The sequence below is a fragment of the Mesocricetus auratus genome, unplaced genomic scaffold, assembly GCF_017639785.1.
Source record: "Mesocricetus auratus isolate SY011 unplaced genomic scaffold, BCM_Maur_2.0 Super-Scaffold_100691, whole genome shotgun sequence".
NCBI lineage: Eukaryota > Metazoa > Chordata > Mammalia > Rodentia > Cricetidae > Mesocricetus > Mesocricetus auratus.
The window spans coordinates 19,400,637-19,428,471 of NW_024429267.1; the positions used below are offsets into that span (position 1 = coordinate 19,400,637).

Here is a 27,835-nt window from a genome sequence, read left to right on the forward strand (position 1 = left end):
GTTATTCATAATCTTTCTAGTCTGATTCAATATGAATAGTAGAAACTGGAAAGCCATTATTACATATTGTCTGGGAACTACAAGTGAAAGCAGCCCTGTTCCTGGCTGTTTGCTTCTCAGTCGCTGAATATATACTTATTTATTTTGTGGCAGAGTCTTGCTGTATAGCCTTGACTGCCCTCAAACTCATTTGGAGACCAGGCTGTCTGAAGCCTGCAGTGAGCCTGCTCACATCTCCTGAGTGTTTAGGTTATAGGTGTGCATTTTCCATCGTAACACCTTTTCTGCCTTGCTCTTTTTATTTAAAAAAGAAAAATACCAGTTAACTTCACAAATTGGTTATTTTCTCTGCTAGGTGTCCTTTGAATCTAAAATACAACTTAGAAGCAAAAAAGAATTGCAGTTTTTTGATGATGATGAGGAAGCTGGAGAGAGCCACACCATCTTCATTGGCCCTGTAGAAAAGTGAGAAAATTCTTCTATGTTTGAAGTACTTAAAAAAATGTCTGTTTCTGTGTTTAGTAATGCGTTCTTCTTCCTTTATTATAGATTGATAGTGTATCCACCACCTCCAGCTAAAGGAGGCATCTCTGTTACCAATGAGGACCTGCATTGTCTAAGTGAAGGAGAGTTTTTAAATGATGTTATTATCGACTTTTATTTGAAGTAAGTTAGCTAACTTATTAGTAAACCTTTACCCATTCTGCCATTGTATATCCTTTTAAATCTTTCTTGATTGGAATTTTGGTCACTGCAATATACTCCAACACTTAAGAGTAAACCTCTTCTCAAGTATTTTATTGTGCCTGTGTTTCCACATTTATAAATGAGACTAAAGGATTGTAAGACTTGAATGAAGTAGTAATATATTTGACATAGTAGTAAGGACAGTGTCCAGCACAGTTTTCATAAATACTAACTTATGTATATTTACTGGTATGTATATTGAAAGGGCTCACATACATGAAACAAAATTGAACTTATATGCAGATTGCTTTCTAGTTTATTTCAGTATATCTCATAACACAAAACATTTTTGAAACCTGCAAAATTTACTTAATAGCCTGCTAGTAGTATTCACCTTATACTTTGGGAAGGAAAAGGCATGTAACTCCAGCTCCTCCAAGGGGTCTGACACTCTCTTTTGACCTCCTGGCACCAGCACTCTCCTGCACACAAAACATAAAGCATGAATAACATTTTTAATGATGTTTGGATGGGGTTATAGCTCAGCTTGACTTGGATAGCATATGTGAAATCCTTACAGATTTTATGCCTAATTGTTCTATAAAATTATTATAAAAGATTGTTGAAATCTCTAGTTGTGCTGTCTTTAAAACCAACTGTAATTTGAAGTTCCATTGGTAGGAAAATATGCTCTTATATCTTGGAGAATTAACCTTTATCATTATATGATACACTTTCTTATCCCTGATCTTCCTGTTCTTACGTCTGCTTTGTTGACAGTAGAGACGGTTTGGTTTTGTTTTTCACTTTCATGGCAGGCATTTCCTTCTTTTACTTTTAACTCTCTAAGTCTGTATTTAGTATTTTGGGGTTATTATTATTATTATTACTATTATTATTACTTTGCAACAGAGTTTCATATATCCCAGGCTGGCCTCAAACTTACTTTGTAGCTGAGGATGACCTTAGGCTTTTGACCTTGCTTGCTGGGATTGCAGGAGTGTGCCACCACACCCAGCAAGGAGCTGAAAACTTGTTTGTTTGCTGTTTGCAGAATAAACCTAGAGCTTCATGTGTACTAAGCAAGCACTCTGCCAACTGACCGCTGATATTCTTGTTATTGTTTGTGCTTCATAATTAAATAATCTTAAGTTTTGTACTATACTAAAAACTTAGTTTGTAATCCTGACTTTATTCAGCACTCACATTTAAAGTTAAGTTTCCAATTAAATTTTATATAATGAAGAAGGAGGCAGAGGCAGGAAGACCTCTGTGAGTTTGAGGCCAGCCTGGTCTACAAAGCTACATAGAAAACCCTGTCTCGGAAAAAAAAAATGTTGCCTAACTTTTTTGGACTCTCAGCTCCCAAGTAATGGCATGAAGACTTGTTATTAATTATGAAAGCTGAACCTTAGCTTAGACTTGTTCCCAATTAGCTCTTTAATCTACATTTGGCCATGTGGCTCTTTATCTCTCCTCCATACAGTATGGCCAGTTTCCTTCGCGTCTTGCTGGCTGATCTCAATCTCTGCCTCTCTGATTCTTCTTGGAGTTCCTATCTCTGTCCACAAGTCTTTGCCTAGTTATTGGCCATTCAGCTCTTGACTAAACCAATCAGAAGGTGCCTTGACAAAGACATATCTTCATAGTGTACAAAAAGATTGTCCCATAATAAACAAACCTCTGATATAAAATATACACAGTTAATAAAGGAAAATACATGCATGCTTTTAAGTTTTTGTTAGTATCTCTAATGATGTTCTATAAGTGAAATAAAAGGACAGTTTTCTTGTTCTGTGGGGTTTTGTTACAGTATTTTTAACAGTGTGTGTATGCATAAGTACCCACCAAAGCCAGAAGAATGTCAGATCCCCTGGAATTGGAGTTATGGGGAGTTGTGAGCTGCCCAAGTAGTTGCTAGAAACTGAACTGGGGTCCTCTGGAAGAGAAGGAAGCACGTTTAGACTGCTGGTGTCTCTCCAACTTCTTATTTTACTTATTTGAAAAGGGGTCTTGGGACTGGGGAGATGGTTCAGTGGATAAGAGTGCTTGCTCTGGAAGCAAGAGACCTCAACGTGAATCCCCAACTCCTGGGTACAAAGCACAGTTGCCTGCACTTGCCTGTGACCTCAGCACCAGGGGAGGATGAGCAGAGACAAACAGAACTGCAGAACTAGCTGGCCAGCTAGTCAAAGCTATAATAGAGTGATAGATGAGACTTTAATGTCTTTAAAGGCCTGGGTTTAGAGATTGGGAAGATGCTTTAGCAGTTAAGACTACCTGCTGTTTTTGCAGATGAGTTTTTAGCACCCACATGGTAGCTTACAGCTGTCTTTGACTCCAGTTCCAAGGGATCCAGTACTCTCTTCTGGCCCCTCTGGGCCCCAAGCACACATACAAAAATATATGAAATACTTTTCATTGCCTAAAGGTATTTTGGTGACTATTGTATCTGGTATGTGAAGTAAACTTCATTTCTTAGAAATGGTGATTATGGTGTCTGAATAAATGTATCTCACTGCTTGATTGTTGTCTATTGAGTGAACTGTGATCCATTATATGAACCTTGTTTTTGCTTAAAATAGATACTTGGTGCTTGAAAAACTGAGGAAAGAAGATGCTGACCGAATTCATATATTCAGTTCTTTTTTCTATAAACGCCTTAACCAGAGAGAGAGGAGAAGTGCTGAGACAACTAACCTGTCGTAAGTCAAATCTCAACAATTCATTCAGTAGCTATCCCATGGTATCCTTGGGTATTAGTTTTCCATATCTCCCATGAGGTATCAAATTTACAGACATTCATGTGCTGTAGATGAAATGCTGTAGTATTTGCGTTTGACCTATACATATTCTGCCAGTACTTTATAGAATACTCGTGCTGTAGTGTAACACATTGGATATTTGTTGGGCTGTGTTCTTTGGTGAGTAATGACAAGTTTGAGAAGGGTCCATATGTGTCTTATGGGTATACTTTCCCTCAAAAATAATTCCTGTCCTCAATTTGTTGAATTCATGGATGCAAAATGAAGGGCCCGTGATATTTGAAATCAAAGCCCAGCAAAAGCTCCACAGATCTGTATTCACATGCTTGTTTCTTGAGTGTACCACTGGGAAAAGCATGCCAGCTGAGTTCTGTCGTTTTTCTCATGGATTTATGTTCGGCTGCCTTAATTATATTGCACAGGTTTTAAGGGGTAACTTTTAAAAAATAATTTTACTTCTGTTGAGCAACAAACATCATGTATTTCTGTTTCCATTCTATTAAAACAATATCCTTAATAATTTTCTGCTGGTTTCAGAATACCTAGAGTTCAGAGGTTATGGGTCTAATGCCTAGAACAGTGGGGCCCAAATAGAACTGTTTATATTTCTTAGGTGGTTATGAGACTGCCATTGTTGTGCTTTGCTCTGAGTGTGTTCAGTGATGCGGAGAGGAAACTTGAATCTGTTTGGTTTTCTCTTGTTTTTTGTTTTTGGTGGGCTGGGAACTGAGCCACAGCATTGCTTGTGCTAGGCAAACAGGTGGTCTTTACCATTGGGCTGCAATCCCCACCCTTAATCTGGATGATTGTTCTCAAAATAGTTAAGGAGGTTCTATTCTGCTATCACACCCAAGTTCTTTACAGTTACTCTGTATATAACGATGACATTCAGGTCTTAGGCTTAACTTTAATTGGTTAAAAGATTCAAGAGTGGGCACATTTTCTAACTACACTGAAATGTCTGAGTTGGGACTGCCATGCCAGGTATAAATCCTATTTTTTACTTTCTACAAAGTTCCTAATTTTATATCATAGACTAGAGGTAGATTTTTGACATTGTGCATAACATTGCATGTTTTACTTACTTTCTTCCTTTCGTTTACCAGTAAGTCATGCTTAGATAAATATCTCAGTATAGTTGCTAATAGCAACACTGCACCAGTAAAATGGTAGAGACAGAAGAAATTCATCCAGGAGAAATACTGTGATTTCCCAGAATGTTGTAAAATGAACTAAATATCCTACCCTGTAGATTTCACTATAGGTTTCATGCCCTCCCTTTCTGGCTTCATCTGAGATACTCTGTTCGTGGGCTGGAATGATTGCTCAGGGGTTAAGGGCACTCATTGCTCTTGCTGAGAGGGCTAGGGAATCCAATGCCTGCCACTGATGTGAGGGCACCAGACACAGTGCTACATATATATATGTGGGCAAAACACTCATACACGTAAAATAAAGATGAACACATTCTTTTAATTTAAGATACTGTCTTCTTTCCTCAACTTGTTAAGACATTAAGTGAAACTGTGAGGTATGACAGCTGAATGTTCTAACTTTTAAGTCACTGCATATAAGTTGTAACATAACTGTAATGACACTTTAGAAAGTGATTGTCTTTGTCTTACAGAATACAACAAAAACGACATGGGAGAGTAAAAACATGGACCCGGCATGTAGATATTTTTGAGAAGGATTTTATTTTTGTACCACTTAATGAAGCGTGAGTAAAATTCTATATGAACTAAAAATACTTCTTTTATGAAAGTAAGCACAGTTCTCTGTTGACTCATAAGATACAGAGTTTTAGCCACACATCTTTAATCCCAGCACTGAGGAGGCAGAGAAGGTAAACTCTGAGTTTGAGGCCAGCTTGGGTCTACAGAGTGAGTTCTTGAACAACCAGCGCTACACAGAGAAACCCTGTCTTAAAAAAATACCCAACAGAATTTTGTAGAGTATATTGGACAGCTTCTTCTAATTTTATCTTACTGGACAAAGTATAAGATATAAAGTCTTATTCTAGTATGCATTATGATTTATTTTTGTACTCTGCTTAGACAAATGAAGAATGCCTTATTTTGGCCATTTTTATCATGCCTTACTTTGGCCATTTTTATCTTTTTATAATTGGAATGGTGATTAAATTAATATTATGTAGGATTATTTATATGTAATAAGCCTTACTGTATCATACTAGATTTATGTTTTGAATGTACTAATTATCCATCCACTTGTTTTTGTAAAGTAAATTCACTTCGTAATATGAACAAACCCTTTTTAAAAATGTTTTTGACATGTGTGACTGTAGTCATGGCTTCTTGAGTTTAAGGCACAAAGATCACTTCAACAAAAGAATTTGAAGTTAATTTAGACAACATAGTAAGATCCCCTCTTTTTCTTATGTAATGTCTTTTATTTAAATTAGAAACAAGCTAGTTTCACATGTCAATACCAGCTCCCTCTCTTCCCCTCCTCTCCCGCCCTCCAACCCCCTCTACCTCCCACCCAATCCCAACTCCACTCCCTAGGGAGGGTGAAGCCCTCCATGGAGGATATCCAAAGTCTGTCATATCATCCTGGGGCAGGGCCTACCCCCTCCCCCATGTGTCTAGGCTGAGAGAGTATCCCTCCACGTGGTATTGGCTCCCAAAGTCCATTTGGATGCTAGGGATAAATATTGATCTATTGCCCAAGGCCCCAAAGAATGCTGAGACCTCCTCACTGACACCCACATTCAGGAGGTCTGGATCAGACCCATGCTGGCCTCTCAGCCATCAGTCTGGGGTCCAAGAAACTCCCCCTTATTCAGGTTTGCAGTTTCTATGGGTTTCACCAGCCAGGTCTTAAGCCCTTTGCTTGTCACTCCTCCCTCTCTGCAACTGGTTTCCAGTTCAGTTCAGTGTTTAGCTGTGGTTGTCTGCCTCTGTTTCCATCAGCCACTGGATGAAGGCTCTAGCATGGCATACAAGGTAGTTGTCAATCTCATCAGGGGAGGGCATTTAAGGTAGCCTCTCCACTACTGGTTAGATTGCCAGTTGGTGTCATCCTTGTAGATCTCTGGAAATCTCACTAGTGCCAGATCTCTTCTCAAACCTATAGTGGCTCCCTCTATTCTGGATCTCACCCTACTCTTCCTCTATTCCTTCCCTGACTCAAAAGATCCCCTCTTAAAATAGATAATAAGTACTATGTTTTGGGGCCTAGATATAACTTAGTAACAGGATGCTTGGCTGGTTGGTGGAAGGCCCCCATTTCTATTCCCAGCATTGCTGCGTGTGTGCATGCGTGTGCGTGCGTATGTAACATGCTTTAATTAGGAAACCTCAACCCTCTTTACGTCAAAGCATAAGTTGTAGCTACAAAGCACAACTTATATAAGACTGTATTATGTTGTGCATGATAAAATTCAAAATCAAGTTTTAATTTATTCTGCATAAAATAAGATTTCTTGAAATTTATCATAAAAAGTAGCACAAACTTCTTAGAAAAAAGATGAACATTGTTTGTAAGAAAGAAAAACAAAAGTGTTAAATTGAAATATTATTTGAGTCATGTACAATTTAGAGCCACTCTAATCACTTTACCTGTTGGTAAAGGTTTCTATTAATCTTCCAGTCATCTTACACATGGCAGAGAACCAGCAGAGGTGCAGGCCAATGCAGGATTCTGCAAAAGGGCTACATACCCATGAGTTGATGGAAACCATCTGAAAATGTCTAGATCTTACTCATTTTTTAAAGAGGCGAAAGCCACAGATATTTTATATGTGCCAGTTACTAGATAGGCCAACATTAGTTTGTCATCTGCTTCATTTTAGTAATGATTTTTGGGATTTTGGTTTTTTGTTATTTGAGATAGGGTCTCACTATATGTGTAGTCCTGCCTTGCCTAGCTCTCTAGGCCAGGCTCCTTAAACTCAAAAGATCCACTTACCTCCACATCCTCATTGCTGGAATTAAAAGCGTGCACCACCATGCCCAGCCTGATGTTTAGTTTTTAAAGATTTGTTTTTATTTAATATGTGTAAGTGTTTGCTTGGATCTATGTGTACCACCTAGCACTGGAATTAAAAATGTTTGGAAGATGTCATGTGGGTGCTGGTAATGGAACCCTGGGATTTCTGTCAGAATAATAAGTGCTCTTAGCCAATGACCATTTCTCTAACCTCATGATGCTGATTTTTTTTAATTAAGTTTATAAATTGTTTGTTAGAATTGTCACAGTATTTGGTAAAGAGCACAGCTATAGAAAAATTACCTGTTTTTTTAGCCTTTTCTCATACCAGTGATTAAGTTAATTGGCTAGAGGCAGATCTCTGAGTTCTAGGCCAGAACTGGTCTATAGAGTTAGAGGCTTTTGGGGGGGGGGGTGTTTAAGCTACAGATTTAAAGCCCTGTATTTTTGAGGTTTAGCCTTAGCTTGTCCTTTTATTTGGGAGAAAACAAAGGCATTTTGCCTAGTTTTTAGTGAGTTAAAAGAAAATGTATGGCTTCTTATAGTGGCATTATTTCAGATTGATAAAGCAGTTAGACTACAGTTGAAAATTGCCACATTGCACCATAAATACTGGTTTTCAAGATCTCATGTAGTCCAGTGCTGTCCTCAGACTTAATGTGTAGCCAGAGGTGACCTTGAACCCTCGGCTCTTCTTCCTCTGAAGTGATAGAATACAGTCTTTTGCCACCATGCCTGACTACAGCGTCAGGTTTTGAAACACAACTTTCTACATTCTAACATTTCCAGAACTGAGGTGAAACTTGGGATGTTTTAGTTATTGAAATGAGGGTGTTGGTATACTGTTTTTGCTGCTTTAAACTGACCTAAGTCCATCATATACTGAGAATTAATTGTTAAGAATGTAAAAGAAGTTACACAGAGAAACCCTGTCTTGAAAAAACTAAAAAAAAAAAAAAAAAAAAAAAAAAGGAATATAAAAGAAGTATTCATCTATCTTGCCTTTTGGTGGGATATAGATAGATAGATAGATAGATAGATAGATAGATAGATAGATAGATAGATAGATAGATATTCTTTTTAAAGACAGGATCTCACTATGTAGCTCTGGCTTACCTGGAACTTGACTGGTCTCAAGCTCATAAGAGACAGCCTGCCTCTACCTCTGCCTCCTGAGTGCTGGGATTAAAGGCAATGACTATCATACCAGGCTCCATTTGACGTTTTTTTTAGTACTAAGACCCAAATCAGTCTTTGACCTTTGTACTGAGTGTCATCATATGAAGAGATAGCACTGTTCATAATACTACCTTAGAGTCATCTAATACCCACGGAAAAAGAAATACAGACTTACCTAATGGTGTGTTCTAGTTGGGGATATAGCTCATTGGTAGGATAGGTGCTTATCTAACATGCTAGAGACCCTGGGTTTGATCCCTAGCAGTAAATGAAAAGGTGTTTTCTACTGAGAAGATATTTATTGGAAATCATACTGCATGGAAGATTGGAAGATATTGTACTCCACTAATACATCCTCTTTCATCTGTAGCCTATCCATTGCCTGCTGATACATAGCCCTATGGCTAGTAAATAGGAAGTTGTTAGTGACTGTTAGGCTATACCATATGTCTTTTTTTTTTTTTCTAGTGGACTATACAATTGATAGCTGTGATGCCTGAATATAGCAACATCATGAACTTGCACTTGATAGCTAAAACTACTTACTAATACTTGAGATTTTATAACAATGCCTAGATTAGATATGCCATTTCCCCTTAATTTTAATGTATTTATACTTAAACATAGTATAAGACTAAGGATTATTTAGTTATATGCTATTTATAATAAGCCTTTCCAAACAATAGAAAGAGACATGATAAAACAATTTGAATGGATCTTTCATTTCAGAAACAAAGATTCAAAAGATTGTTTGCAAGAATGAATGTAAGGTACATAATCCTAACAACACACACACACAAAAATTAGTTGTCATTATGGTATGTTAGCCACTCAAGTGAGAACTGTTACAAACAATACAAGATTTTAAAAGATCAGTGCTTACTCACCAACTTGTAAAAATAGCATTTCAGTTGATAGTTATTGACAACCATGATGAGGTTTTCCAATGATGCTTAGTAGTGTTGTTTGTTTTTACAGTGCACACTGGTTTTTGGCTGTTGTTTGTTTTCCTGGTTTGGAAAAACCAAAATATGAACCTAACCCTCATTACCATGAAAATGCAGTCATGCAAAAAAGTTCAGCTGCACAGGACAGTTGTGTTTCTTCTGCCAGTGAAATGGACAGTTGTTCACAGACCCCTTCTGCCAAGCCTGTGATTAAGAAGATGCTAAACAGAAAGCATTACTTGACTGTCACTGAGTCCAGTGCTGGACAGGAAGAAAGTGAGCCTTGTTATCGGAGAAACACATACACTGTGAAATGTAGTGTGAAAAAAAAAAATCATGCTATAAGTGAAAATGAAGACTCAAATAACAGAGAATCTGCATGCCAGGAAGTTACTGATAGAACTAAAAGTGAGAATGACCTACAGGATGAATGTTTAAATTCTATACATCATCCAGGTATGTACTGATATATTATGAAAGAGTAAAAGAGGTCAAAATAGAATTGTTAAAGTTATGTATTTTCTCTTGTCAGACTTACTGAGTAGAATTTACTTACAATAACATTAACTCATTTTATGGGTGTCGCTTAAGTTTTATTAACATATTCAGTCATGTAATCATTATGACAACCAACATTTAGACTCTTTCTATTACTCAGTACTACCAATAATATAAAATAGTTTCTTTTAGAACACCAGTTTTACATGCTTTAATAAGAGATCAAATGAAGTTCTCTAGGGTGAGGTGATTAACACTCACACACACACACACACACAGTGAGGATAGTCTCTAAATGTGACTTTCCCACCCATGAGAGGATGACTAACAAGTCTTACAGTGATGGCACATGAAAAGTTGAGCTTAGAAAAAGTCTGTGCCCTAGTTACAGCCTAAGGAGCTAAATTCTATTTGACCTGGCAATATAGTGGATTCAAAAGATGTATTTTAAATAGTTTGCATAATTTTGACTCTCTGATCCATGTAGTTAGGATGTGTTTACTAATGTCAAATAATATGCCACAGTAAATAAATAGGATTTTGTATGCAGTTTTAAAGTTAGCTGTTGGAAGGTAAAGTATGAATGAGTTCACTACTCATGGTTTTTTCATCTGGACATTAAGTATAATAACTGACCAGAAGGAGGACATGAGGAATATGTAGGTTTAAATTTTACAATCACACTCAAATATGTAGATATTGGGCTGCTGAGATGGCTCATTGTGTAAAAAACGTTTGCCACCAATGCTAGTAACCTGAATTCAATCCCCAGAACCCAGATGTTGGAAAGAGAGAACTGACTCCTAAGGATTATGCTTTGATCTAGACACAGAGAAGTATGTATGTACACACACACACACACACACACACACACACACACACGCACACACACACACGCACACACACACACAGAGTAAATATATAAATGCTTTTTGAAGGATACTTTTGTTATTTTTAAAACCATTTTTAAATATATATGTGTGTGTTGGGTATGTGTAGGTGCCCCCAGAGGCCAGAGGTGAAAGTGTAGGATTCTCCTAGAGCTGGAATCGCCTCCTGATGTGGGTGCTGGGAATTGAACCTGGGTTCTTCTGAAGAGCAGTAATATGCTCTTAATCTTAGCTGCTGAGTCTTCTCCCCCCTCCCCCACCCTCTTTTCTTTAGACAGGACCTCACTATGTAGCCCTGGCTGACCTAGAACTCACTGTACAGACCAATCAGCCTCAAACTCAGAGATCCCCTGGCCTCTGCCAACTGATTGCAGGGATTGAAGGTGTGCACCACTATACCCAGCCTGAAAGAAAGATACTTCTTAAAAGCTGAATTATTTAAATTGCTTTATCCTATTCAAGTACTAACCAAACCTAACCCTGCTTAACTTCTACGTTCCTGTGAGAATCAGACACATGCAGAGTGGTGTGGCCATGGGCTGTATTGTTTTTGTATGGTATTGAAATACTTTAGTGGGTGCAAGGTAAATATTAATGTAACAGTACTTTATAGATAAGGATGATTTGCTACTAGAAATAATCTGTGTTAACTTTTTAATTGCCTGGGGATTTGTACAGATTTTTAGATTGAAACAAATTTGAAATACTCAATATCTGAAACAGACAAATTGAAGAGGTTATTGTGTGTACAACAGATGGTTTACCTTTGTGCTTAGTCATTTTAAGTAGTATGTTCCTGATGACAGCACTTTGATTATATCTTTTCAGGAATACATTTTATTTATCTTCTTCCTCAAGATACCTTGTTTATATTAATTAAGAAAATAACACTTTATAACTTAGGTTGAAGTAAACTTTTCCTCATAAAATACCTAAAAGTTATTTGTGAATTTTTGAAATGTTAATATGATAAAATCTTTGACTCAATTTTTGTGTAAATTTTAAATTTCTGTTAGATACTTGGTTTGACAAGCTTCTTTTAGCAAAATAATTTATTTTTAACAATTTTGATTTTTGTTTTGTTTTTCGAGACAGGGTTTCTCTGTATTGTTTTGGAGGCTGTCCTGCAACTCTCTCTCTCTGTAGACCAGGCTGGCCTCGAACTCACAGAGATCCACCTGCCTCTGCCTCCTGAGTGCTGGATTAAAGGTGTGCACTATCACTGCCTGGCATATATTTTTCAGATTCATGCAGAAGTGAGTATTTATTTGTACTGGATTTGTTTTTGGGTTTTGGTTTTTCGAGACAGGGTTTCTCTGTATTGTTTTGGAGCCTGTCCTGGTACTCACTCTGTAAACCAGGGGGGCCTCAAACTCAAAGAGCTTCACCTGCCTCTGCCTCCCAAGTGACAGCGTGGGCTTTTTATCATACAGTGTTTCCTGTTGATACAGATGCCTTAAGCAAAATCAGACTAAACTACGGGGATCAGTCAGCTGAAGGTGGCAAAATGCTTGAAGATGAACTCATTGACTTCTCAGAGGATCAGGATGACCCGGTAAACTCAGTTGCTTTTTAAGAATCTGTTACAGAATCTTAGAAACTGTTCCTTCAACTAGTGACAGAAACAGAGTGACTTCCAGATTTGGGTTGTATTTCAAAACAAAGCCAATTTTCTAGATAGAAGTTCCCAGGACACATGCATTAGTGTTGTTGAAACTGATAGTTTCAGAAATAGTTTATTTAAACTATGAAAAAAAAAACCTTGAGAAACTGTAACATACTATTTCTTAAGTTTTCTTTTTAAAAGTTATTTGTTTGTTTTGTATTGGGGGCACACCTACATCCCACAGTGTTCATGTGGGAGTCCGAACACATTTGCAGGAGTCGTTTCTCTCCTTTCTCCACATGCGTCCTTGAGATCAAACTCGGGGTTCTGGTTTTCATGCTCGTCAGTTCTTCACCTAGTAGTGAAGATATTTTATGCTTTATGCTGCACAGTTTTCCTTTTTGCTCAATCTGGTGAGAGTGTGTTTTGTGTGTTATCCCCTAGTTTGTAATATATAGCTGTAAGATACTCATTAGTTTATGTAACAGATAACTGCTCTAACAAAAGGAGACTTAAGTGCTCATGACTGTAAATGGTGTAGGCCTCAGTATTTCCATTTAAAAATGTGAGCTGAGATATGATTACGATTTTGAAGTTTTTTTACATTTAAGCAATTTATATAGACTTTCCATGATACAAATATCAGAAGTTTGGACTATATCTTTTAGCACTACACTGCACATCATATGGGAATGTTTGTATGATGGAAAGGAAGAGAGCTTGTATTTTCCAGCCATGTTATTATAAGGCAATGGATTATGCAGACATAACTTTCATTTCACAGGAAAACTAGCAAAAACCCATCTTCACCGTATGTAAACTCCTGAAGACACTAAAGGCCTGGTGGGATGGCGTATTGGGCAAAGGACTGGCTGCCAGCCTTAGTTGTGTCAGGAAGTAGAGAAAACTAAGCACACAAAGTTGTCCCTGACCTCCGCCTCATACTCACATGCATAGACACTCCATACACACAGTGATAATGAATAAACCCTTAATGTCAGTGCTCTAGCGTTAGATCAATTTACTAAAAGTGCTGCTATTATGTTGGAAGGAGTTTTGTATGCAGTGCTAATTTCTTCTTATATTATTAGTTATTTCAATAGCAGATTCTTAATAATTAACCAAAGACTGTCTTTTACTTTTACAGGATGATAGCAGCGATGATGGACTCCTTGCTGATGAAAACTACACTTCAGAAATAGGACAGTGGCATTTAAAGCCTACTGTCTGTAAACAGTAAGCCTTGACTACATCCCCAAGCTGTGTGATTTTTTTTTTTTTTTGAGTCATAGAATAAAACACAACAGAACAGATCTTACTTAAGCAAAACTCACAGGTGTTCTCAGGGTCAGGGAAGAAAAGTGGGTATACTGTCCAGAGATGCAACAGGGAGGCCATTTCTGGTTTTCACTTTGCAGTTTTCCCAGCACCTACTCCCATAGGTGCTTGTATATCTTCATAATGAACCACTGTAACTTTGTATATAATGTATTTGACAAGAAAACACCTATGTAATCAAATCAGTAACATGAAGTTGGCAGTTAATGTGAGTTCATAGCTACTTGAAGTGGGCAGAGAGTGACTGAAGGCCATCCCACCCTGCAGGCATGTTTCCTATTTAGAGACTTACTCAGATTTGCAGAATTCTAAGAGAGGATGTTCACCCTCTTTATATCCTGGTGTATCTGAGACTGTGCATTACTGTGTGCATTAGGGACAGGGTGCAGGTGGGAGTCATGAAGGAAGTCTTTTTTTTTTTTTTTAAAGATTTAGTATGTATACATTATATATACAGTGTTCTGTCTGCGTGTCTCTCTGCACAACAGAAGAAGGCAACAGGTCTCATTACAGATGGTTGTGAGCCAACATGTGGTTGCTGGTAATTGAACTCAGGACCTCTGGAAGAGCAGCCAGTGCTCTTAACCTCTGAGCCATCTCTCTAGCCCCAGTAAAGGAAGTCTTTACCAATTTTCAGAATTACATGTGTGTCCTAAAGTATCCCCTGAGACTCCCAAACCCATTTAGTGATACAGTACTAATACTATACTTATCTCCTTTTACTTTGCTGTGGAAAATGTTAACAAAAACTGCATTAATGGACCTTGAAAAACAAAGGTCATTTATAAAAGAAAAATATCGATATTTAGAGAAAATATAACTGATAGTTAAGACATCTGTATGAGGCCTGATCACTGAGCCCAAGTTAGATGTGTGCTTAGCATGTTCAAGGTTCTGAGTTCAATCCTTAGCAGAGAGAGATGGGGGAGCTAGAATGGGAGAGAGAAAAGATTAACATTTTGGATTTATTTTGGCACATTGGATTTCCTTATTTATTTTGAGTTTACAACATACTTTTACAAAATTAAAATTCAGAAGATTAGATCTGAGTTTCATAGAATGTTCAAATATTGTATTATAAACAAATTCTTGGGATTAACTGTTGGTTTTCTGTAATAACTAGTTTACAATAGTTCAGCAGGTAGGGCTATTTGCTGGCAAGCCTGACGCCCTGAGTAATGATTCCCAGAGCCGATATCGTGAGACAGAGAGCTGGCCCTTCAAGTTGTCATGGTACATGGATGTGCATATACATGCTCACATGCAATACTTACTTTTATAGGGTTCCTTCAAGTTGTCATGGTACATGTATGTGCATGCAGTACTTTTATAGGGTTCTTTTTTTATTATGCTGGAGTTAACTGTTCTGTAACATAATGTTTAATATTATCATAGATACCTAAAATTCCTATGTCTGTAAGGTTTACTTTCCCTCCTGAGTATTTACTGAGACAAAAGAAAATTTCAAGGTTTTTAATCATATTAATATACTATATTAAATTTTCTTGTGCATACATAACACCATAATTCATATTTAACTTTTTCATTATTTCTATCTGCAGACCTTGTATCCTACTTATGGACTCACTCAGAGGCCCATCTCGGTCAAATGTTGTCAAAATACTAAGAGAGTAAGTTCAAAACTGTGGCTACCTGTTTGATATACTGTAGCTGAGGCAGTAGTATTTACACTGTGTGTATTCCTGGTACATGTGTTTTGTAGGTATTTAGAAGTGGAATGGGAGGTTAAAAAAGGAAGCAAAAGAAGTTTTTCCAAAGATGTTATGAGAGGTTCCAACCCAAAAGTTCCGCAGCAGAACAACTTCAGCGACTGTGGCGTGTACATACTGCAGTATGTAGAGAGCTTTTTTGAGGTGAGTTTCAGTTCATTGTATCTGATGAAATAATGAAATGTGTATTTGACTTTCCTGTAATGAAGACAATAAGAAAATAATTCATCTTAAAAATGATTCTAAGGAACAAAAACTCCAAAGTTAGAGGCTTTTTAGGATATAAAAATACTATAATTATTGATTCTGGATATTGTAATTATTGATTCCAGGCTTGTGGAACATCTCTGATCAACCTGTCCTCTCCACTAGCTTATTTTTTATCTTAGCAAGTCTCACCTATGATTGATGCTGTTTCATCATCTGTCCATACACACACACACACACACACACACACACACACACACACACACACACACACACACACACACACACACACCCTCTCTCAAGTCTCTAATGTGATACCCTCCCTACCCTTACATTGAAAGCTTTCTTGACCTCCAGCACCCTTTCAGCTATTCCTTCTTCATTCCCATCCTGCAGCATGGCTCTCCACGTACCTCTCTTAGAACTCTATATTCCTGTGACTTCTTTTTAACCACTGTTCATTTGAATGAACCACTGAATCTTTTTTAAAGTCACGTGTATACATTACTGCATTCCTGCTGCCACTTTCCAAGTCCGGTATGCTAGTGGGATTCTCATGTCTTCTGCTTACTTTCCGTTTGCTTAAACGTCAGACCAATGGTGTTTATTTTCATTGCACTTCATACTTTCTTGTCATAGTATTTGCCAAAGTCAGTTGTCTTTTTATCTAGCACAATGCTGACATCTTTTCCTAGTCAGGGTCTAAGAGCAAATACTTGTGTTTTTCACCTATGGAGACTCTAGCAGCTCTCAGTTGTACTGTTATACAAACAACTACAGACTGTTGGTGAATTTATTTGCTTCTACTTGATAAAGAAATTTATTGCAGAAATAGGGTATGGGCAGAACCCAGCCCAGTAACTGTAGTTTGCCAGACTCTAGTCTGGACAGTAAGCTTCATAAACCAATACTGTTTTATCTCAAGTGCCTAACTGGTAGGTAGCCTGTTTGTGAAACCTAACAAGTACGTAGATGCTGATACCTAACTTATAAGTGTTATTATAGTTGAAATTAAAATGTCACCCATTATAATTTTCTAATAGACTTTTTAATCTTTATTTTCAGAATCCAATACTAAATTTTGAGCTACCTATGAACTTGGTGAACTGGTTTCCTCCGCCCAGAATGAAAACAAAAAGAGAAGAGATCCGAAACATAATTCTGCAGCTTCAGGAAGAGCAGAGTAAAGAGAAGAGGCTGCTGAAGGACACTTCCTCCGCAGAAGCATCCTTAGGGGACGGAGCAGAGCAGTATGCCAGCAGTGTGTCAGAGTGACCAGGAGACTGGGGCTCGTAACTTCAGAAATCACATGGCATTCGACGTGGGTTATAGACAGTACAGAGCTGAAGTGCTCATTACTCAGAGATTTTGGGAATGTTAATGCTGTAAAAATGTCACATAAGTAATTTCCAAAGGAGTATGTATTAAGTAAAAGTCTGTAAATATGTTAATGAGGCCAATTTTTCCAACATTTATAATTATTTTTTTTCACCTTTAGGAAACCTTTGTTATGTATTTTCTGTTAATAGTACTGAAACTGCAACTTCTAAACTCAAATAAATAAACTATTTATAGGAGGAAATGATTAATTTGATATTCTTTAGTGAACTTGTATAATTCCTCAGAGTGCAATTTTATTTCATGGGAATATATATAAAAGTATCTGGTTTTTTTTAATAAAAAAAAAAAAAAAAACCTCTGTTCTAAAATACTCAAAAATGTGAAAATATAATTGTCAGAAACATTTTAAACTAAAAATGCAGCTTTATGTGCTTGCATAACAAGAAAAATGAACATCTTTTCAATTCATGCTTTCATGTGTTGAGAGAACCCCCAACTGTAGTAAATATTAAATATACATTTACACAAATACTTAACACAACATTAAGCAATCAAAGCCAATACGCCTTGACTTCTACTCGTAAAAGCGTAACTGCACTGGCATACACTCTGCGACTCAGGTGAAAACTATCCTGGCAAGTGCAGCTTGAATCTCAAATATCCAATATCCTTTGTATTTTATCTTACAGTATGCTGCAACCTGTATGATAGAACTAGTTAAGAAACAGGAATTCAAATAGGAATTTATTTTTTGTAACTTCTACTATTTTTTCATTATTTTGTTCTCATTATTTTTGTAAAGTAGCAGACCTTTTGCTTGCGTTTTTCTGTGTGAATTGTTTTAAAAGGCAAACATCTGCTCTTAAGTCGCATAATGCAGCAAGAGCTCTTATTTTGAATTTTCCATTTAGGTTGAGAAAATGTGGGCTTGGGCCTGTAGTTCAGTAAAGTGAATGCTTAACAAGCTGGAGGCCTCTTGTTTCAATCCCCAGTAGCAAACAAAAATACAAAAATGTGAAGCTTTTGATGCCACATTTGTGATTCAAAGAGGTCTCACTTGTATATGTAGCAACTATTGTTTTCTCAAATGAATGGTATCTATTTCTTCCAAATTACATGTAAAACTTAAAATATGTGTTTTAAGTTATTTTTGTTAGTGACTTTTTAAATGCCCACATAACAAAAAAAAAGTGATAATAAAAGGCCATTTTATCATCAGATATTTTATTTCTAAAGTGGCCATATCTGGCACTGTGAGCCACAATTTAGACTGTTAATGAGTTTAGTAAAATGTTGGGAAAGTTTGGACTGAGTGAGAATATTTACAAAAAAACTTAATGAGACTCTACTGACAAAAAGTGCAAGGAAAGTCACCATTATTAGGGCTATCAATTATGTATTTCTTTTTTTACTTTGGCCTAGCTAAACTTGCTTATTTCTGATTATTTCTTTTTAGTAAGACTTTGCAACTGCTAGACCATATAATTAGCTCAGATATGTAAGACAAGAGTTTTCTAAAATTTTATTTCTAACTGAAAAAACAAAATGTTTTTCTTCTTTAGTGAAGACCAAAACAAACAAACAAACAAAGCAATTAAAGGGAAAAAAACCTTAATAGAAAGCATAAACAATATTTGCAGACTTTAAAATAAACTCTATTTTGCCAAAATTCAAGGGACCTGGAAAAGTTACTGGAAGGACCAGGTATACTGGCACATGCCAGTTAATGCCAACTGCTCAGGGGCTGAGGTACTTGACCACTTAAGCCTGAGCCTGTTCAAGGTCAGCCTGAAATATGGTGAGACACTGTCTCAAACTAAACAAAGTATCCTAAAATGCTTATGGTGTTTTTGTTTGACTCTCAATAGCTATATTTTATAGTGTTAGATAACTTGATAAAGTAAAATTACAGCTTGTCCCTAGGGCTAATTCTGTTTTATATTCTTAGTTTTAACATGAACAATAAGGATTGTATAAATAGTTTAAAGTGGAAAGCTACCTTTAAAATGTGTGATTAGTACAAGCTGTGCTACAGAACTTTGCAGAAGTCTGTCATTTGACACCAGAGCTGCATGAGGATATCTGGTGACTTCACTAATTAGATAGAGCTGCTGTATTGGTTTTCTTGTTGGATAGAATAACAGTTAATCATTTTTAGACGAGTTTTAGATTACTTGCCATAAAATTTGTATGTGTCTGAGCTCCTGGTAGTTTAGGAGGAAAGGTGGTGTTTAACCAGTCTCGTCCCTTTGGCATCACTGACTTGCTTTCTTTAGACAGCCAAGAACATGATGGAGTTACTTCAGTTCCACTCAAACCTGAAACAGTTAGCTTTTCTTTGCATGCAGCTTGTGCTTAACTGAGTCAATTAAATGTAGAAGGTTTTATTTGAAAGCATAAAATGATTTCCATTGTGTTTTGTCTCTAAAAGGAATTAAGTAATTTTCTGTGAAGCCTATTTGTAATCTCTGAAGATTGTATGGAGATAGAAAGTGTTAAATAGAATAACAGTTCTCTCAAAATTATTGGTAAGATTCAGACGGTTCACTGAGTATGTTTTAACCAGAAGTTGGTGGAATGATCTACCTGTAGGAGAGACATTACTCTTTAAGTGATGAGGCAGGGTGGCATTTGTTTTAGAGCAAGTCGTTATCAGAGCTGCTGTGTGGAAGAGGGCGTACTGCAGAGTAGCAATTCCATGTCCAGGATCGCCCGTGGAGAACACAGGACTTTCTCCACAGGATTTCTCAAAGTCTTTAGTGTGGTGATGAATGTGTAGGATTATCAAGTAAAATTATAGACCACTACATATAATGTGGCCATGTCTTCCATTCCCAGAACTTCTGGAATGAACAACTTAAGAATGTTTTGTGAACTGAACTTCAAGAGAAGATGGTTTTGAAACTGATCTGAGGGTTTAAGAACAATTTTTTCAATAGTTAAATTTATTACTTAGGATTTTGAAAATAAGTAGCTGGGCACTGGCAAAATAAAGTTTTATGAGAAGCTTTTTTAAAAAAACCATTATGAAAATAACCTTTGTAAGGAAAAGGTAACAAATTAATTTTTTCACATTAATGAGTTCATTTAGGGAAGAGAGAATTGATGATACATAATTTTTTGTAAAATCATCAAATCACAACAAATATGAAAGTAGAAATTCTGGAAAAATACTGAAGTGAATTGAAAGTCTGTTTGGAGGTGTTTCCTTCTGTCTGAACCTCTTATTGCTGGGTTGAACTTCCCTCTGACTTCCCGCCCCCCATTTTTTATATTAGAACTAAATTGTAATTGGTGAACTTCATACCTAAAGACATGTTTTCTTCCATCAAAATCTGTGCAGAAAAGTATTCTTTTGTAAACTGGAATAGTTTTATTAACATACTGATATTTTAAACTTGTCTTACTGAAAGTTGTTCAAATGTATAATAAAACATGTTATCATAATTAGCTTTATACAGGTAACAAGACTTTAGTTAGATTTTAAAAGTCTTTAAACATTCACTGTTTTGAGTACCTAGTACGTAGTAGAGGACTAAATAGACACCATCTTCCTGCTTCACAGTGTGGTGGGAAACAACATTAATTGGCTTCATAACTGAGTGCCAACCATGAAAAACAATATGTCTCAGAAGGTCAGAGACTTCCTGAAGGGGTGGCATTTGAGCCACTGGTGGTAGTCTAGGAAAGGAAGAGTAAAATCTGAAGTAGAAAGATGCTTTGGCTTAAAGTGATACTTGTTTTATTAATAAGGCATGTGCTGAATGCTAACATTGTATAGGGCATTTTAGATGAATGAATTCACTTCCTTAATCATTTTAGGAGATTGGTGTAGTGCTAATACTTCCATTTTGTGAGAGAGATAGGTCCCTGAGAAACTTTCTTGAATTTACAGCATTAAACAAAGTTGCTAGGTTAACCTGTACTTGGTGATTTTCTAGAGATGCACTGTGGTAGAGTCTTCATCTCTGAAGTGGGGTGTAAGGGACTGCTCTGAATTATACTGGTTTTAAATGATGTGAAAATATTTGCATAGTTTCTTAGAATTTCTTGTGTGAAGTAGAAAAGAAGGCTGAAAGCTAATCGTGCAGGGCCTTGTAGCCATGTCCAAAATCTTGATCATTACTGTGAAAAGTTACAGAAGCATTTCAGACAGGAGTAATACAATCAAATGTGCATGCAGAAAAGACAGTGTATAATGAAAATGGGACCAGAATGAAAGCAGTTGTAATGAAACTGAGTTCCCAAGGCGAGGCATGGCATAGCATACCTGTGTGGTAGGAATGCTGGAAAGACAAAGTGGTATCATGTGAAATGTTCCTTTTAGGAACATACAACAAGAACATGAAAAGCTATTCTTTATCCCAGTCAAGGAACAAATAATTCAAAGGTAACGCAAGCATATACTGCTTAAAATAGAAATAATGATTAGTGTTAGACATTGCTAACATAAGTTGTAAAAGCCAAATCATTCCTAAAGCATGACACTACCAAAGAGATAAAGAGCATTAATTTTTTTAGATAAAGCTTTCTATTTTTAAATAAAACCTCATGAAAGGAAGATGTAAATTAGAATTAAATACCAACATTCCTTCACAGAAAAAGACTAGATGGGTCTAATTTAAGAACAACTCATGCTCAATCTAGTTGTGCAAAATCTCCAAACTCTAAGCTACCCAAGTACTTGCATACATAGTTTTACACTCTGACTTGCCAATCCCTGCCCCCTTCTGTCAGCTGATGGGGCCCAAGGAAAGAGCAGGCAAAGGAAACAAAACGGATTAGTGGATCGGATCTAGGTATTGGAAATTTAGATTGCAAATAGGGAATAATTTGCATATTGGAAGAAAATAAAATGTAATGTCAGTCTAATAAATGACCTCGTTTCTAAGAAGGACTTTCTTATTTTAACCTCTGAAATAAGACTGTATCCTACCAAATAAACTTGACTTTGTCTCAACATAAATATAAGTTGCCAAGCCCGTTCCCTGGTTACTGACTCAGTGTGCAGTGCAGTCTACACATTTACAGCCCTAACAGATTGCAGGCAAGAGCACACTTGAGAAGCACTGATAGACATGACTTCTTAGTAACGCTGCAGTCAGCTGGGGGAAGTGTGCACCAGGCATCCCCACACTGGCTTGCTGAAGTACTGTATGAGCTTGTCTTCTCCTACCTGTGTTTTATACCTGAACTGAGACGTGTAATTAAAGTTCTGAATTTTTTTTATTATGCTCTGAACTTTTCTTTCCTACCTCTTCTGTGGTTTCCCCATATTCATATTTTTCTATGCATTTATATGGTAAATGTATGAAAATGCAATTTCTCTTATGAAACTAGGATAACTTTTATAAACACTTTATAGAATCTTGTCTCAGCAGTGTGTCCTGGAAATTATTTAGCCTTGCCTCGCTGTTCACCACTCTAGTTTTGCCTGCGCTATAGAAACATTTACAGCATCTCAGGATTTACCTTTTACAAAACTGTCTCCTTTCTTTGATCATGATAGGTGTCCAGGGAAGTGCTGAGGAAGGAGGGGAGCTCTGCCTGATGCAGCCTCTTCAGAGTGGGAAGGGAAGCTAGTGGGCAGCATGGCAGCTCAAAGCTCCTGCCCAGCACAAGCCTGCGTGGCTGCCATTCACAGTCTGCACACGTCTGTACCTTCTAGCTTTTCCCGTTTCTGCAGGAGAGGAAGAGGTGTATGTGTGTGTGTGTGTGACTTCCACAGTAATAGACATTCTTTTTCTGCTTATACTTCTCTGGAGGTATTAGCAATTCTTTATCTTGAAACCTTGCATGCAGAGCTCTTCTTTGTTGCTATCTTTGCTTTCCTTGGTCTCTGGTGTGGAATGGTCTTTCATGACAATGTCTGACTTTGTCCAGAGCACACTGCCCTGTGTTACTGTATAGGGGCTTGCTATGTAATGCAGGGTGTTTGTCCCCAGCCTCCCAGGTACTGGTATCATAAGCTATACATCCATACCTAGCTACAGATGCACTTTTTCATTCATTCGTAGATCTCATGTTGTATTTTCCATAGCAGATTTTTTTTATTTTTGTACATTATTTGATTTTTAAATCTTGGTTAAGGAACTTTCTGATTTGAGGTAGTGCACATGGGCAAATGATTCTTAAAAGATTTTTAAATTATAAGTAATGAAACTGGCTTATTTCTGTGTATGGCAAAAGGTATCGGTGTTGTATTCATAAGGGTTCCTTCAAGACTTTTAAGTTTGTGCCAGCACCATTTATTACAAATTCTGCTGGGTGGTGATTGCACATGCCTTTAATCCCAGCACTTGGGAGGTAGAGGCAGGTGGATCTCTGAGTTCAAAGCCAGCCTGGTTTACAGAGTGAGTTCTAGGACAAGCTCCTAGAACGACAGAGAAACCGTCTGGAAAAATGAAACAACAACAAAAACACTATTTTACATTTAACTGTCATTTCTCATGCTAAATTACTGAGATTTCTGAAATTTCTATCTTAAAACTTTGTCTACTCATTTCATTAAGTCAGGTAATTACAGACAATGAAAACACAAGAGGAGATTTAAATATCCTATTACTAGGCAAAGAATGAAAAATGAGGGGTGAAAATTGTTAAAATAGGACAATCAAGCAAGGTAGTAGTGGTGCATGCCTTTAATTTCAACCCTGTCTCGAGAAAGCAATAAATAGTAGAACAATCAAATGTATTTTATTCAACAAAGTAGAAAGAACACAGAATCAATGAATTGGAAGTTATTCTACCATGCTACATATCCCCCACCCCAAAATCACAAATCTAGCTTTTAAATACATAGTAAGTTCTTGAGCCTAATGAAAATAAAATAATTTCAAAGGAAAAGAGTCCTGTCTAAGACACAAATGAGGTTAAAAACGGGATCAATATAGCGCTGTGAACAATTTGAAAGCATCAGAACAGATTGAAGAAGCAAGAGTTTGGCTAGATCTACACACTTAGATGCTAGTAAAAATGTCAAGAGCCTATACCAGAAACATGCACCAAAGCAACATCAAATTGTTTCAGGCCATAAAAGTCCTTGAAAATATTCCAATTAATTTGTGAAAACCATCTAGCGGTAATACAAAGTTCTAGTGGAGGTGACGGTCAAAAGGAAGGAAACAGAGTGAGGATGCCAAGCATGGAAAAAGTTCTGAGAGAAGAGAATATAAAGGCGTAATGTACTAAATTGTAAAACACTTAAAACCATTTAACTTAATGTAAAACAAATTGGGTACAGTCTTTTACAGTTGTTGCAAATAAACTAAAAAAAATTCAGGGAGAAAATGAAATATGTCTATTTGGATTTCTAAAGGATAATACAACAGATAAAATCAGATACAGTGAGTGCCTGGATATATGTGTGTGTATGTATGTATGTATATATATACATATATATATATAATTTGACAATAAGAATATGAAAAATAATTGGAAACCGGGCGGTGTTGGCGCATGCCTTTAATCCCAGCACTCGGGAGGCAGAGGCAGGCGGATCTCTGTGAGTTCAAGGCCGGGCTGGACCGACAGCCTCCAAAACAATACAGAGAAACCCTGTCTCATAAAACCAAAAAAGAAAAAAAGAAAAATAATTGGAGAAGAAAAATTGGTGGCAAAGAACTGCAAATGAGATTATGAATAAAGCTAACATGTTGCCTAACAACATGCTTCAGTGGGTAAATGGCACCTGCTTCTAAGCTTGACAACCTGTTTGATCCCCAGAACGAACTCCTGTGAGTTCTGTAATCCCCACATGCATTACCCTACCCCCACAGAAAACTTTTTTAAAGAAAGGTCTGTTAAATGCAGAATATTACAACCATAACCCTACAAAAATCGAAGGACAGTTTTTAAACAGGAAGGCAATGCTGTAGAAATGCTAACATCCTCCCAGCAGCAAACCTTCCTAACACAACTGCATTTAATGATGGTGGCTTGTATTAGAATTTTAATAAAAATGGGAAGTTTATATAGGAGGAGAAATACCAAAGAGGGTCCTTAGAAAGAGATGAAGCCAAGTTTGGCACTGAAGTGCCTATAATTCCAGTGCACAGGAGACTGAGGCCAAAGGATACCGAATTAGAGGCCAGCCTGGACCACACAACAAGGACTCTGAAAAATAAATTAACTGGGTGGACAGGATGGCTTCAGGAGGTAAGGGCACTTGCCACCGGGTCTGAGCTGAGTTTGACCTCTGGACACCACGTGATGTAAAGAGAGAACAGACTTCCATAAACTGTCACTTGACTATACATATGCACACAGGTATACACACAGGAAACTAATTGCTAAAAATAATGATTTTAAAAGATCAGGCAAAAACCCTAAATTATCTACAAGATCTTCACGTATGGCAAAGCCACTTTATGGGGTTCAAAGGCTGGAACTCTGGGCCTGTGAGCTTGCTCAGCAAGTGCCTCTACCTGCAGAAAGAAGCACCTTAGAGGCCCCCACACCAGACTTTTCTCCATCCTTTTCTCAACACTCCAACAATCTTGTCAGCTATTTTCCTGTGTCTTTTCCATGAGAAAATAATTCAGCATTCAGAAATAGAACAAACCAAACTGGAATGCAGTGCACACTTAGCATGCCTGAGCCTCTGCCCCATAGGGGGAAAGAACAAAGACAAGGAGGGAGGAGGGAGAGAAGGCACAGCAGGTGAGGTCGTCACCAGGCCTGACAGCAATATCTGAAACTCACACGATGGACAGAGACAACTGACCCCTGCCAAGCTGTCCTCTCGGACCAACGTGTACCCACACTCAAACAACTAATCAAACACAATTACAATTGAAAACAAAACAAAAACCCCAGAAGAACTAGAAAAAAAGAAGTGCTGTCTGAAGCATTAGGTTCAATCCCTGACGTGGGGTGTGGAGCTTTTAACGGAAGTGTAACATTGTGACACAATAAGGAGATACATTTCCAACAGAGAGATGGCTCAGTGGTTAAGAGCCCTTGCTACTTCCACAGAGGACCCAGGTTCCATTCCCAGAACCCACATAGTGACTTAGAACCATCTGTAACTCCAGTTCCAGCGGCTCCAAAAAACACCCTCTTCTGACCTCCAAAAGCACTGGATATGCTCATGGTGCATATATATACATGCAGGCAAAATACTCATTCATATAAAATAATATATAAACTTACATGTATATATAATATTGCATTAATATATAAATATATTTTATTACTATAATAATATTATAACATATTATATGTAACATATAGTATATAGTATATGACATTATTATATATACATGCACACATACATTCATACCTATTGATCTCTGTGCCCAGTTTCTGGTATGGAAGATCTAAAACATTTTTCACTTCTTGAATGGTAGGGATAAAACAAACATCTTTCATTGTCACAATTGACCTTCTTGGTTTCCTCTACTTTTTTATTTTAAAAAATGGCTACATTTATTTATTTGTGAGGTCAGATTCAATTGATAGGAGTGACCTATGGATCCCAGGACAGAATTCTGGCTACCAGGCATGCATGGAAGTACCTTTCCCCACTGGGGCCTGTTACCAGCCCAGCTTCCTCGATCCCTAATCAGCTGAGCAGCAATAAAGCAGAAGGAACCTGTAAGCTAGGGTGACTGCTCAAGCCATAGCCTGAGAGGCCTGAGTACCACATCAACAGGCATATTTCTTGTCTGGCAAATCAAACACAAAAGCTTTATGTAAAATCACTTTGTTTGGAACCAGTCAGGACTATATTTGGCCTTGTCTCAAAACAAAATACTGAAGTGACACTCAGTGGCTCACAGCTTTAATTCCAGCTCTTGTGAGGAAGAGGCAGGCAGATCTCTGTGAGTTCAAGGCCAGCCTCAAACTACATAGCAAGTTCTATGCCATCCAGAGATACATAGTAGGACCCTATCTTGAAAGCAACAACAACAAAAGACAAACAAACAAAAACCCACTTTACTTGGACATCACAGGAACCACAAATTTATTTTGTTTTGTTTTTTGAGACAGGGTTTCTCTGTATTGCTTTGGAGCCTGCCCTGGAACTCAATCTGTGTGCCACCAACTCCTGGCAGGAACTACAATTTGATAGACACGAATTCAGATAGTTCTAGATTAATGTTTCAAGGAGGCAGCAAATACAACAGACTTCATTATGAAGCAGCAAACATTCCTTTGCAGGAAATGTCTACTGAATGTTGAGGAAAATCATAGCCTTGCGCTAGGAACTATGTGACTGGCAGAAGAAACAGAGCTATATACCTAGTGTCTTAGTTAGGCTTTCTATTGCTGTGAAGAGACACCATGACCATGGCAACTCTTATAAAGGAAGACATTTAATTGAGGTGGTGGCTTGTGGTTTTCAGTTTAGTCCAATATCTTCATGGGGGGGCATGTCAGTGTGCAGGCAGACATGGCGCTGGTGCTGCCTATATATTGATCTGGGCAACAGGAAATGGTCTGTGACACAGAGCAAAGCTTAAGCAAAAGAGACCTCAAAGCCTGCTCCCTCTGTGACACGCTTCCTTCAACAAGGCCACGCCTCCCCACAGTGCCACTCCCCGTGAGTCTACCGGAGTCAAGTACATTCAACCCAGCACAGCTACAAGCATCTTCGATGCTAGCATAACCTTCTGCGGGCCACTGTGAGGTGATCGAAACCTCCAGATGCCTGTAGTCAAGGCTGAGGTGACCAAAGCTCACACCTGCT

The 27,835-nt window shown here is 37.5% G+C and overlaps 1 protein-coding gene across 7 annotated transcripts in view; it reads left to right on the forward strand.

The window, feature by feature from the left end:
• Senp6 (SUMO specific peptidase 6) overlaps nt 1-22,371 on the forward strand; it is an 81,537-nt gene extending 59,166 nt beyond the window's left edge. For 4 of the 7 annotated variants that reach the window (XM_021229333.2, XM_021229334.2, XM_021229336.2 and 1 more), the window contains 10 exons: nt 356-465; nt 550-666; nt 3,273-3,392; nt 5,080-5,172; nt 9,564-9,988; nt 12,354-12,475; nt 13,674-13,762; nt 15,427-15,495; nt 15,588-15,738; nt 16,867-22,371. In XM_021229333.2, the coding sequence (XP_021084992.1) occupies nt 356-465; nt 550-666; nt 3,273-3,392; nt 5,080-5,172; nt 9,564-9,988; nt 12,354-12,475; nt 13,674-13,762; nt 15,427-15,495; nt 15,588-15,738; nt 16,867-17,076 (1,506 nt within the window). In that variant the 3' untranslated portion in view covers nt 17,077-22,371. Of the gene's footprint in view, nt 1-355; nt 466-549; nt 671-3,272; nt 3,393-5,079; nt 5,173-9,563; nt 9,989-12,353; nt 12,476-13,673; nt 13,763-15,426; nt 15,496-15,587; nt 15,739-16,866 lie in introns of those variants that run through there. The other 3 variants (XM_013116086.3, XM_013116087.3, XM_021229337.2) reach the window with 2 other exon arrangements.
• Nucleotides 22,372-27,835: the final 5,464 nt, after the last annotated feature.